General features: G+C 38.9%; 1 protein-coding gene across 1 annotated transcript in view; it reads left to right on the top strand.

The window, feature by feature from the left end:
* Exoc6b (exocyst complex component 6B) overlaps positions 1–14537 on the top strand; it is a 440601-nt gene that overhangs the window by 76341 nt on the left and 349723 nt on the right. Inside the window, exons 3-6 of the mRNA XM_051154822.1 lie at positions 362–409; positions 2144–2234; positions 2340–2385; positions 5422–5626. Coding sequence (XP_051010779.1) covers positions 362–409; positions 2144–2234; positions 2340–2385; positions 5422–5626 — 390 coding nt within the window. The remainder of the gene's footprint in view (positions 1–361; positions 410–2143; positions 2235–2339; positions 2386–5421; positions 5627–14537) is intronic.

Raw genomic sequence — 14537 nt, 5'->3', positions numbered from 1 at the left:
AGATGGTAAAGCTCTTTGGATTATTTGTCATTCCATTTCTTTCTCCCTTTGTTTTTTTCCCCCTTTCTCTCCAAAGTTAAAATGTAATTTTGGGGACATGATAATATCTTACTTTGGAATGCAATATCTAAACCAAACATGTCTCTTGGTTAGCTTTTCTTTTCCTTTTGCAAAAAGTCATGCAGATGCCTTTTAGAAAAGTTGGTAAGAGTTTAAGTTGCAGAGAAAGTAGCTGGACCCCCTGTGCTGGAATACAGAAAGCATCTAGAGACCTAGCCCCACTCATGTTACATTCTGATCTTTATCCAGCTGTTGTCCAAGCGCTTGTTTTTTATGAGTTTAAACTGTCTTCTCTCCACAGAACCAAGTGACGGATACTAACAGAAAACTGCAGCATGAAGGCAAGGAAGTAAGGCCAGCTTACCTTTCCACAGCTTTTTTTTTTTTTTTTTTTTTTTTTTTTAATGTCTTGTGCTGTTCTCTTTGGATGAGTGTTCTTCATTTTGTGGCTTACAAGAGTATATACAGTATGTTGGAAGTACTTGGGTGCTAGTGTTACTTCATGTAATGTTTACCTGAATAAGTTAATACAGCCACCACAGGGTGCAGTGAAATAAGATGCTGGGTCTAAAAAAAAAAAAAAAAAAATCATTGAATAGTCTGCCATACCACCTCGGATGTCTTCTCGTGGTTGTTGTTGTTGCTTCCCGGTCAGGGTCTCCTGCAGCCTAGGCCTTCTTTGAACTGATCCTCCTCCCTCTACCTTTCCAATGCTGTGATTACTGGCGTATGTCACTATTCCTCCCCCACTTCTTCATTCTTCCCTTCCCTCTTTCTCTTTATTCTCTTCGTGTTATTTTTTTTGTGTGTGTGTATAATGTTTTTACTTATGTCTGATAATGTACCAGATGTGTATTTTTTTCAAACAACGAATTACTGTGTAGCCCAGGCTAGCCTTGAAGTCACTCTATAGTAGTAGATGCTAGCCTTGAACTTAAAATAATCCTCCTGTCTCAGTCTCTGGAGTCCTAGGGTTACAGGCATGTACACCCTACCTACCTTTATATATTACCTAGTAAGATCTTTCCTGAGGATCTTGTTGGAAATTGCAGTCTTGCTCTCACTGTCTGCAATTTTTTGGTTTTTTTTTTTTTTTTCCTTTTGTCGTTGTGTTTTTCTCCACTGTTCTACTGTACTTTTGGTACATATTTTTTTTTTTTTTACTTATGTAGTTGTTTTCATTTGTCTCCCTCTTTAGAATCAGCTCTGTATGGGTAGAGGGTTTGCTTGTTTTATTCATTGCTGCATCTCTCCTGTCTTTCTAAGCAGTAAATGGTGTAAAGTGTTCAACAGTTATTTTGTCTAAAAAAAAATCAATTCTGTTAGTTGACAAACTTAGTTAAACTTTTACAATTTACCTTTTTATTTTATATCCACTTATTTACTTGATACAAAGCCACAACCATTATTTCCACTGTTTCATTAATGGGACAACAAGAACAGATGATTGGAATTTATGTAATAATCAGCCAGGCTGATGTTAAACTTTTCTGACTTGAAGTACATTTCTTTTCTGTGTCACCCGCCTTTGTTCTCTTTGTTCTTTCCACATTACTAAGAAATACAGCTTTTAGGATGGATCCTGAAAATAGGCATAGAGATTGGCTTTTCATTTCACACAGTCTTTATTGTATAGTGGCGAAAAACAAAATGAGGTGACCGTGGGAAGATGGGGAATTAATCTCCTGTAAACTGGATCTTTTAGAAGGTACAAGGCTGTATCTTCTAAGTATGGGGAAGAAGGACTGCCTTCCTCCAGAGTGCAGCGCTCACAAGGAATGTAAATCATAGAGTCTGAGAGGGTTTGGAGGAAACAGTTTCTTTTCTTTTTCTTTTTTGATATCCTTATGCTTTAGGGCTCATTTTAAATAGCCCCTTTTAGAGTATATTCAGTGTGGGGAGAAAGTAGGAAGCCATGTTGGGGTGCATCACAGATTGAATAAGGCTGTTCCTTAGCTTGCATAGGAGGTATTGCTAGGAAACTGCGATTCTTGCATGAATTGAATGAAGGGTAGGAACATGTAACTGAATACTTTTTATTTACAGTTCTTGGCATAACTCTATTTTTTTCCCTTTTGCCAAGCTGGTAATAGCAATGGAAGAGCTGAAGCAGTGTCGACTACAACAGAGAAATATTTCTGCCACCGTTGATAAGTTAATGCTGTGTCTTCCAGGTGAGGAACTGGGAATGGAGTAGTGTTCTTGATGAAATTCCTTTAGCTGAGCTAGTTGTTTATTTTGTTTAAATGATGCCTGTATGATCTGTTTTCTCTTTCAAGTCCTAGAGATGTACAGCAAACTGAGGGACCAGATGAAAACCAAAAGGTAAGATGTGTTTTTCTTTAATTGAGAGTTTTTCTTATAAATTAAAAAAAAAAAAGACTTATTTTATTATTTATTTATGTGTATGTCTGTGTGTTTGCAATGTGTGTGTGCCTGCAGAGGCCAGAAGAAGGCATTAGATCCCCTGGAGTTGGAGTTACAGACGTTTGTGTGTCTGATGTAGGTGCTGGGGTCAGAACTGGGTCCTCTGAAAGCAATGAGTGCTCTGAGCCACTGCCCTCCCTCTAGCACCCTGCTCACAATTGCATTGCCTTCAGTCTTTCCTTGACTTCCAAAACCTATCAGGTTTGAGGAGTATGGGCCATTATTTTGTAGTTTTTGTTTTGTTGTTATCTTTTGGAGATACCATGTTACCATGTATGGCTTGATTTTGCTTCTCTGTGTAACAGAGCCCCGGCTGTCCTGGACTTGCTTTGTAGATCATCCTGGCCTCAAACTCAAAGAGGTCTGCCTGTCTCTGCCTCCAGAGTGCTGGCATTAAAGGCATATGCCACCACACCCAGCCCGATCTTGCTATTTTTATTAAAAAGTCACATGGACCATTGATTTTCAGTTGAGCTCCTTAGATCTTTTATGCCTGATGTAGTTACCTGCGTGTGGTTTTCAGTCTAAGTTATTTTCCATTTGTCTTCACTGTTCCTTGGTCTGCCTCTATGTATCTGCTTTCCTCTCAACAAATTAACTAGATTTTAGGATTCTGTCTTATTTTCACTAATGTCTTTTAATTCATACCTTTTCATTTCTTTGGAATGACTGCTTCTAAGCTTACAATAATCTTTAACTTATAGTGGATCTTTAAATAATTATGGCAAATCACATATAACACAAGGTTCTTGTAATCTTAGTACCCATTCAAATGGAAATGCTTCATAGATTAAATAATTACCTGTTGACACATGAAATTATATCACTGTACCCAATACAAGCATATAATTTTTATTTGTCCATTAAAAAGATAAACTGTGGGCTGGAGAGATGGCTCAGCCATTAAAAGCCAGGCTCACAACCAAAAATATAAATTTGCTACCATCCCTTCCTTGGTGTTACTGTAATTGTTCCTATTTCAGCACATGGCATAGTGCCTATAATGTGGTTTCATTTTAGCTATAAGCCTTACATAGAAATATTTTAAAAGTAAGATTTAAAAGTCTTACCTATATACTTTAAATGACTAACACTTTAATTTGTTTATATAGATCTGAGGTCTTCTCTGTCTTTTCTTTTTCTTTTCTTTTTTGATTAGTGTTAAAACTGTGAATTCTCTCAGAAATACGGTATTTCTGAAAGAGTTTATTTAGATACTTGTTGGTTTCCCAGCACCATGACGTCCACCGTTTTATGTACACATGGCAGTGCCGTCTGAGAACACCCACAGGGCTAGGCCACTGCCTTCCCTGCTGGACGGCACATGGTGGCAGTCACCTTAAACAGAAACCTTATTCTCATTCTTCTTTCCCCTGCTCTGGGAAGCCGCCACTTTTCTTTTATCTATATGTTTGCATGTTGTGAATATCTTCTACAAATGGGGCCACACAGTACATGGCCTTTTATGTTTGGCTTCTCCTTTTTACAGTGGTTTCAGGATTCCCCCTGAAAGCTTTGGTGTGAATCAGTACTACACTCCTTTTCATAGGGGTGCCTTTACACTGTGTGGACGAACTATATTTTATTTTTTATCATTTGATGAACATTTGGTTATTTTCACTTTTTAGGTATGATGAATAAAGCTATAGATACTTGTCAGTTTTTCTGTGGGCAGTACTCCCTAAGTTATGTTGGGAATACACCTCTGAGTGGAATTGCTGGCTCATGCTGTATAGTCTGTGCTCTGCTGTTTTGTGAAACCAGTTGACTGCTTCTCAAAGCAGCTGCGTTTTCTTACCTACCCTATACCACCTTACAATGGTCAGTGCTTAGTATTATTTAAAAGTTAGATTTATTTATTTTATTAGTTTATGGGTCTTTTGTCTGCAAGTATGTTTGTGTACCAGAAGAGTGTCTGGTGCTCATGGAGGCCTTTAGAGGGCTTTAGATCCACTGGGACCGGAGAGATGGCTCAGTGGGTAGAATTCTGTTGCATAAATATGAGTTCCATACCTAGAAGTCATGCAAATGTGGAAGGAGAGAACTGACTCCCCCAAGTTCTCCCCAGCCCTCCACATATGCACTGTGGTACATACCTGCATCATATCTACATACACACAATAAGAAATTAAACAAACAAACAAAAAATAAAACCAACCTTTTTTTTTTGTTTGTTTGTTTTCAAGACAGGATTTCTCCATATATTTTATGAACTCAAATGTATCCTGTTAAATTATTATTTTACAGATACTATTTTTTTCAAAGAAATTAAAAATTATAAAAATGTTAATTTATCTTTCCATTTCAGCACCTATATTTATTTACTTTACCACTTTGTATATTTTCCATCCTTTGCTCTAAATATGTCTTGTCTTAATGGCAGTTGGGCTGCTGGTTTTCATAAGGCTTGCTATGACTAATGATCAGGCCCAGGGGAACTGCAGGTAAGGTAATATGGAAGTGCCCTGGGCAAGGCTGGTAGCAGCACTTCTGTGGAGGAGTTTCATTAATTTCCATGAAATTAGGAAATGATTGTTTGGGATTGATTTGGATACGTTTGTCGTATAAATGGGCACATATACACAACACAAACTGACAAACACATGCACATGATTTTCCAAGCTCTTCTCTGTCTTCATTAGAAGTCTTCTTGAGGTGTTTCATTTTGATATTGAGATAATTTAAAAATTATGTATAAATAATTTCATTTGGCATTCATACTTATTCATTCTTTGGACTCTTGATTTATTTTATTAGTCTTTAAAGCATATGTTAATTTTTAATAGTTAAGGAGTTTTCATTAAAATATTACCCTGCATGTGCTTTAGTATAAATTTATAGTGAGAGCTAATTGAGGTTGGAATTTTTTTGAGTAATGTATTTGTCTCCCTAAGGAAGAGTAAGGTCAGCTCAGGTGGCTGATTTCTCTTGTAGGCATTATCCTGCTCTGAAGACTCTGGAACATCTGGAGCACACCTATCTGCCTCAAGTGAGCCACTATCGATTCTGCAAGGTGATGGTGGACAACATCCCGAAGCTTCGGGAGGAGATAAAAGATGTTTCCATGTCTGACCTCAAAGACTTTTTGGAGAGCATCCGCAAACATTCAGACAAAATCGGAGAGACTGCCATGAAGCAAGTAGGTCTTTGGCTTGTTACAGGTTGGCTCATTGGTTTTGCAAATACTCGGATAAGCACAGATTTCTCCTTGTCTTAATTACTTCTTATAATTTTACGAAAGTCCTTTATAGATGGGAATGTTATTTTCTTAACAGAGTGATGAACTGTGTTGTTCACTCTGTGACTGTTGAGCTGACAATGACTGATGGTGATCGTTTTTGTCAGAAACTGTAGAGAATTCAGCTTGACTTTGTATAGTATTTGAAGTCTAAAGTCTTTAAAGCTTTCTTTGTAGTTAGCAACATGAATTGTGTTGCATGTACCTTTGGTTGATTGTTTGCTGTTAGGAAGGTGTCATGCCATGCTTAAATGTTTCTGATATTGATGGGTGTTAGTGACAGAAAGATCCATATAGATTGTGGGTTATGACTGCAGAAAGGGATGTACTTACAGTCCCTAAATACATCAAATGTGTTAGGAATATTTTTTCTTTGAATGTCTTCATCTCCAAGCCCTAACACCATGAGGAATGCCTTTTGTCACTGTGAATGAAGAACAGTAATGATTTGCAGTGACACTTCTTACTGAAATATAAGTCACATTGACATTATTGATGATGTAGCCTATGGCATGGTTTTAATTCTATGTAAAGCGTTTTATGGTTTTGTAAACAAGTATTGTCAAGTAGATTTGTATTATATTGTGGGGAACAAGGCACAGAAGATTACATCTGGAAGCATTATTTTAGGGCTCAGCTAGCATTAATAGCATTAGTTCAGATGTCTATCTGACAGAAGAGATTTGCCAATTATTTTCCTAAGATTAAAAAAAAAATCTCCTTTTATATTTTATTGCTCTTATACTTTAAAAAGTGCTGTGTGTAGGCTATAGTTGGTCTTGTCTCAGCCTCTTGAGTGTTGTAACTGCAGGTCTGTGCCACCAATTCTTAGTGCTGGACTTGCAGGCACACGCTGTCACACCCAGCTGGAAGCTGGCTTTCTAAAGGTTGTCTTTCCAGGCCTCTGCTAGACAAATTTACTTGCCTTTGCTGAAAGAGAGTTCTGTTATGAATATTATCACTTCATTTAATTTGAGATTAGCTGGTTTCATTCTTTAGTGAATGCCTAGGGAAGGAAAGAGCAACCTGTCAAGCTCAGACCCTGTAGTAGAATTTAGATCAAGTTGGAATGGGTATGTTGACCATGGCATGTAGTCTTTGTAAACTGTTGTTAGCTGGTTTATTTTTTTAAAGATTTATTTATTTATTTTATGTATATGAATGCTCTGTAGGTGGTTTATTTTTATTCCACAAAGAAACAGCAAAGGAATCTTTTATGAGTTCAGTACTTTTAACTAAATATAAAAAGTTTTCATATTAGAAATGGCCTTTAATGCTAGAATTGCTATCCTATGCATGTGGTTGTTGTTAGTTTTGTGTTTTAAGATAAAGTCCTCACTAATAAAGTCCTGGCTAGCCTGGTACTTGGTATATAGACCAGTCTGGCTCCATATGTGTGCTTTCCAAAATATTTTTCTGTTTCAATACAAATAATTGCTTGCTCCTTCCTTCCTTCCTTCCTTCCTTCCTTCCGTCCGTCCGTCCTTCCTTCCTTACTTCCTTTCTTCCTTTTTGATTTTCGAGACAGGGTTTCTCTGTGTATTCCTGGCTGTCCTGGAACTTGTTCTGTTGACCAGGCTGGCCTCTAACTCAAGAGGGCCACCTGCCTCCACTTCATCAGTGCTGGGGTTAAAGATGTGTGCCACCATGCTCCACCAATAATTGGTTTCTTAAAGGCATCTTCTTATATGTGTTACTATCCTTTGTTCTCGTGTGTGCCCCTCCCCCACTGTTATTCTCTGTGCTCTTACCATTGTGTGGCTTATTTCCATTTTCCCCCTCAGCTCTCCCTTCTGGTTTTTCATCACGTGTATTCCATTCTTCTATTTTCTAACTCACTTAAGAACTCTTTCTCTCAGAACACTCCTTCATTGCTGGTAGGAATGCAAACTAGTACAGCCACTTTGGAAATCTATCTGGTGCTATCTCAGAAAACTGGGAATAGGGCTTCCTCAAGACCCAGCTATTCCACTCCTTGGAATATACCCAGAAGATGCTCCAGCACACAAGAGCATTTGCTCAACCATGTTCATAGCAGCCTTATTCATAATAGCCAGAACATGGAAACAGCCTAAGTGTCCCTCAGTAGGAGAATGGATAAAGAAACTGTGGTACATATACACTATGGAATACTACTCAGCTATTAAAAACAAGGAATTCCCGAAATTTGTGGACAAATGGATTGAGCTAGAAATGATCATAATGAGTGAGTTAACCCAGAAGCAGAAAGACTCAAATGGTATATACTCACTTATTTCTGCATACTAGCCCAAGGGGCATGTCCCACGAAAGCCTTCACTTACCAGGAAACTGGGACAGAGGGGAGGACATCCTATTGGGACTCTAGATGAGAGAAGCATGGGAGAATGGCAAAGTAGAAGGATCCTGAGGGTCCTAGAAACCTACAAGTAGAACATTATGATAGGCCGATTTAGGCCCAGGGGTCCTGCTCAAACTATGGCACCAGCCAAGGACAATACAGGCCGTAAACTTCAAACCCCTACCCAGATCTAGCCAATGGACAGGGCATTCTCCACAGTTGAGTGGAGAGTGGGGTCTGACTTTCACACGTACTCTGGTGCCTCATATTTGACCATGTCCCCTGAATAGGGAGACCTGGAGGCACTCAGAGGAAGGATAGCAGGCTACCAAGAAGAGACTTGATACCCTATGAGCATATACAGGAGGAGGAGGTCTCCCTCAGTCACAGTCATAGGGGAGAGGAGTAAGGGGAAAATGGGAGGGAGGGTGGAATGGGAGGATACAAGGGATGGGATAACCATTGAGATGTAATATGAATAAATTAATAAAATAAAATAAAAAAAAGAACTCTTTCTCTCATGATTCATCTCTTTCTTACATGCACAGACACATACACATACACACACTCAAATACACATGTACATGTACACATACATGCACACAGGTGCATATAGGATTTAAAATTTAAATTATGCATTAAAGAAAAGGTGATATTTGCCTTTTTAGATCTGGTTTATTTCATTTAATGTCATGATTTTAGTCATGGTTGCATAACATTCCATTGTGTATTTTTCTTTATCCATCCATTTATTGGTGTTAGGCTGGTTCCAGTTTTTTTTGGCTGTTATGAGTAGTACAGTAGTAAATATTGACATGCAGATGTCTCTGTAGCATGCTGATATATAGTCCTTTGGGTGTATACCTAGAAGTGTATGCTTGTGCCATATTGTAGTTTACTTTCAATAGTTTGAGAACACTCCAATCTGATTTGCAGAGTGGCCATACAAGTTCATATTTCTGTTAGTGTTTTGTAAGGACTTCTCCTTATCTTCACCAGCATTTGTCATTGTTTTCTTGTTGGTAGCCATTCTAACTGGATCAAGAGAGAACCATAAAACATTTATAACTTGCTTTCTTATTTTGCTTTGGCTTTTTCTATTTTTTCCTTCTTCTTCTATTGTTGTTGTTGCAGGGTCTCTCTACAAAGTACTGGCTATCCTGGAACTAATTATTGAGACCAGTCTGGCCTCAGATTCACAGAGATCTGCTTCTGCCTCCCAAGTGCTGGGATTAAAGATGTGTACCACCAGGCCTGGCTAATTTACATTCTTGATGGCTAAGGTTGTTGAATATTTTTCCAAACGTTTATTGATTACATCTTTTCTTTGAGAACTGAATCTGCCTATTCAGTTTATGTGCTTTCCAGTCTTATGTGGTTCCTTGAATGTGAAAATGATATAATAGAAATCACTACAGGCTTTGTACAAAGCACATGTTTACTGTATATTTGTGTGAATTAATGGATGTTGGAAAAGTGGGAGAAGTGACTTATTTTTCATTTGTGATGATTTGTAATTCTTGTATCTCGTAATGTTGGTTTGGGGACCTAGAATATTCTCATCATGTTTCTCTTCATCTCTCATATGCTTTGGAAGATTACAATAGAGGAGCCAAGACCAAGGGTAGTTTTTAAGCAGCAAGGAGGTGTGTCACAGGTTATTACTTGTAGCCATGCCCCATGGGCTCAAAAGAAAACTCAGTGATATGGAGGCCTGAGAAATGAAACCTTTCTTTATGCCTATGAGGATTTTGGTCAGTGTAACCAATTTGGGAGCTGCTGGTCAGTAGCTGTGTATCTTTACTCCTTCTCCTGTGAATTGAACACACTCACCCCTTCCCTAAAGGAGAAAGCTTTGGGCTTTATCCAGCCAATTTCTGTTGATGCTCTTCTTTCCTATTTCTTGGCTAAAACAATGCATGTGTTTTTATAATCACGTGTTGTAACTTGAGCTGATTTTTTAAAAAGTACTTAAAACAACTTCTTTGTTACTTGTCTGCTATCTTGATTTTAAAACTGATTTCTGAAACTCTTGTTATGGAATTAATTGTGTAGAGGAGTAGACATTTTTGTATTTATTATTTTGATTAGTTTGCCTTAGGCTTCATCGGCCTGAATGGAATTTGTGAGGTAAACAAACATTCTTTGTTAGGCTGGCTTCAATTGTGAGGCCCTTTAACTGAGAGAAAGATTTAGTTACTTTTGAAATTCTGTCTTGTCTTTCTTTGGCAAATTGTGTGGTAGAGTAGCTGACGTTAGAGGAGAGAAGCTGTCCTCTGCACCCATGGGTTTTTATGGGATCCCTGAGCGTGTGAATAGTGGTTCTCTGACGCTGATGCCTTCTCTTGGGTTCTTTCCCTTCTATTTGTTTTTGTTCAATTCCAGTGCATTAGTTTTTGTTTCATTTTATTATTAAAAGAGAAAAAAATACATGCACGGAAGGAATCTAAATGGAGCGACCAAATAATGGGGAAGACAGTGCCTCAGCTGAAAATTTTATTCCGCCAGCTGACACCTCCAGTTCTAGGAATGGGTTACATCCAGTTGAGTCACTGGCTAAAGGTACCCAGTGGAGACCCCGCCCATCCTAGTCTATTAGAGCAAGGCTATTGGTTACTTTCTACAAACTGATGGTAAGGCCCTATTACTGAAGATAACACTTAAGTGTCTGGTTGAACATGGAGAAGTTAGAGGCGTCACCCCTACTGACTAGTGTTCATGCTACCAGAAGTGTGCTGCACGCTACTAGAGAGGAAAGGCAATTGCCAACTCAGCTATCAACCCTACAACCTGCAACAGTGATCTTTCTGCAAGACACCCTGGTATAATAGGGGTGCAAATAGTGGAGTAAATAACCACTCTCTGGTTTGAGTAAGACCCACTCCTTGAGATGGTACAAAGACTTAATACTGCTCAGGTGACCAAGAACCTGAGACTAGATAGGTTATGGGCCTAGGGGAAACCAAACACTATTACTCTGCTAAAGGAACACAGCAACAAAATAACTTCTAATGATATTCTGCTTTGCTCAGCTGTCATCAGAGAAGGCTTCTTGAAATAGAAAAGAACTAACTCAGAGACCCACAAATGGACAATGTGCAGAAAGTAAGAGACTTTGGGACCAATAGTCCTAAATGGGATGTTTTCCTCAAACCCCTCCTCTTAGGGATCTATGCAAAAGAGGAGGGAGAAAGAGTGTAAGAGCCAGAGATGATGGATAACGCAGAGGAAACAGTGTCTTCTGGACCTGTGCATCTGCTATAGTCCTTGTGGGTTCATATGTGTTTTCAGTTCTGTTGTATCTACTGTTGCTACTTTACTTGCAAAGGAGAAATTACTTTTTTCATTAGTTATATTAACCATAGTTCAGGATAGGCCCCATATTCAGGAGTAATTGGCTGAGACAAAATGAACTCTGTGGTACTTTTGTAGACTTTTTCTCTCATATTTCTTTGGGCATATATATGCCTTATTGGTCCTTAGTTTCTCTTTTCCATTTTTCTGTTTTTGTGGTAGTTTTGTGTGTGTGTTTCTTTCCTTTGTTTTATTTTCTTTCTGTTTTTGTTGTCTAACTTGTGAGTTGGAGGAGGGAAAAGTGTTATCAGATTATATGATATTTTTTTCAATAAAAATATAAAATAAAAAAGGAGCTGGTGGTCTATAAAAGAGAAGCTATCTAGGAATTTTTTTTAGTAACTTTTGAAAATTGCTTTTATTAGGATATATTAACTATATATAATAGTAGATTCCCTTATGACATTTCCATGCATGCATTAAATGTGTTTTGATTATACTCAGTTGCCTGTACTCTCTCCTGTTGCCTTCCATTCTCATTAATCTCCTTCCTTTTCCCAACTAGTCCCCCGTCTGCTTTGATATTCATTAAAGTTGTTGACAGGGTCATGAGTACCTCACCAGTGGTTACAACACTGAAGAGAATCTTGTTCCCTTCCCTGGCAACCATTAGCTGCCTATAGGCCCTGGGGAGGGCTGGGCCTTTAGTAACTGTTTTCAGAATTGACCTTGGGAAAGGATTAGTGGTCACCATGATTCTTTTAACCTTTGACTTTGATGGCTAAGCCTTGACTATAACAAAACGAACCTTTGATTTGTTGTGTGGAGCATCTTTAGATTTAGTTCTGGGGTAGTATTCCCCACTGAGTTTACACAGGCTGTGAAATGACCATCATGCAAAGAATGTTGTTGAAACGTCCTTTGTGCTGGATTCTAAGTAGAACAGCTACAGAGTAAACCCTTTGGAGCCAAAACAGGTGGTCACGTGTTATTAGATTTATTTTCTATTCATTTAGATTTTTGTATTTATGATTTTGGCATATAATTTGGTAAAGGCAGGACAGACTTTTAAAAGTAAATAAATCTTCCTGTCAGTTAATGAATGGGTCTGGCAACTGAAATTAACCTGGCCAAGAATATTTATCTCATAAAGTACATGATTTTGGTACTTATCCAATTATGTGTTTCTTTTAAAAAATTAAAATTATATATGTACAGTGTGCATGTCAGAGAGAGGGGGATGATTTTTAAATTCATAGCCAGTCAAGGTACTCGGGGATTCCGAGTGTGATTAGCAGGGAGTGGAGAGATGTTGTAGTTAGCAAAGTACCTGCCACACAAATGTGAGGACATGAGCTTAGATTCCTAGCATTCATGTATTACCTGGGCATTACCAGGGAGGTGGATGCCGCGGGATCCCGAGAGCTTGCTACCCAGGTAATCTAGTGAGTTAGTGAGCTCCAGGTTCAGTGGAGACCCTGTCTCAAAAATTAAGGTGGAAAGTGCCTGAAGAAGATACCTGGTGTCAACTTCTGGTTTTTACATGCACAATTGTATGTGCATATAAACCTACAGATACACACACACACACATTACACACATGTGTATGCTCATTCAAAGCTAAAGCGATGCTAAGGATCTGTTTAAAAATAGAGAAAATAGTACTTGTAGAAATCAAAGTGGCCGGTCTTTGTAGACCACCTTCTGCCATAGCAGTGGGAAGTCAACATGATTGGAAAGGAAGTAAGTGGTTTGTTCTTTGAACATTGCAGAAGAGAATACTTCTGTAGCAGTATCCTCGACATTTCAGGGACATTTGCTTTTCAGGACGCTATAAAGTCATTAGCTCTCTCTTTAGAAAATCTATCATGGACACATGCAGTTTTCATGTGACATTTGGGAATTTCTGTAGTCTCTGAAATATACTCAGTTACATTGTGGGAGCCATGTAGAGGACCAGAATCTACTGTCAGTATCAGACTCAGTGACAGTTTGAGATACTCCTTTTCTTTAGTTTCCTCATGATTTGTGAAAAGAACATGGTAGAAAAGGCTGGATAAAGTTATGACTACCTTGAGTTCAATTTCACACCGTTAGTGTGTCACAAACACACTGATAAACCAGTTCAAGATGCTTGTAAACCTCTGAGTTGGCTAGTTCAGTTGTCAGGTACATAGGTGTCTGTGTGTAAGTTGAGCACACTGTCTTTTCTTTGTGCGTGTGCGCGTGCACGCGTGCGTATGTGCATGTGAGCACGTGCAGTGGCAACATTGGATAAAGTTATATATATAGACTTTGGCTTAGCTGTGACCCCTCCCCCCTTTCCTTCCCTCCCTTTCCCATCTCCCTCTCTCTCTCTGTCCTCATTCTCCCGTCTCTCAGTATAGGATCTCACTGATTTAAACTGGCTTTGAACTTGTGATTCTCCTGACTCAGTCTCCTGTGTTTTAAGGTTACAAATGCAGGTCAGCAAACCTGGCTTTCCTGCACTTTTGTCATTTTTTTCTCCTTATACCTGTTACACAATAGCACAGAGGAAATGGAGGACAAAGGAACAACAGAAGACTATCTGATTTTGAGTTGAAACTGCTGGGGCTAGTAGAAGAAAGCTCTGGCCGTTTGAATAAGAATGGCCCGCATAGGCTCATGTGTTTGGGTTCTTGGTCTGCAGTTGGAGGGACTAGTTGGGGAAGATTAGGAGATGTGGGCTTGTTGTAGGAGCTGTGTTACTTGGAGTGGACTTTGGATTTCAAAATACTCATTCCATTCCCAGCATGGTGTCTACTTCTACCTGTGGATCAAAATGCGAATTTACAGCTGCTGCTCTAGCTGCCTGTTACCATGCTTTCACTCTGCTACCTTAGCCTCTTTTATAAACTGTCGTAGTCATGAGGTCTTTATCACAGCAATGGAAAAATAACTAAGACTTGAAACTTCCGTCCATTTAGATTCTAATATTATTCAGTGACCTAAAAGGGCATCTGCTTTATTCAAAGATTCAAAGTGAAGAAATCGTTCCCCTTTGTCCCTCTCTTAACCCATGTCATAGTGACACTGAGGGCGGCTCCGTAGAGCTGTTGGCTTGGCACATACTTTTTCCTTAGCCTGTGCGCCCTGCATTCTTCGTTGTTGTAATTCCAGTCTTGCAGTGGGGCAGTTTCCCCAGTTGGCATTGTTGCTTCCAGTTCTGCCTGGGCT

This window comes from Acomys russatus, chromosome 13 (genome assembly GCF_903995435.1).
Source record: "Acomys russatus chromosome 13, mAcoRus1.1, whole genome shotgun sequence".
NCBI lineage: Eukaryota > Metazoa > Chordata > Mammalia > Rodentia > Muridae > Acomys > Acomys russatus.
Note: the sequence above shows the minus strand (reverse complement) of the source record. Positions and strands in the feature narration are given on the sequence as shown.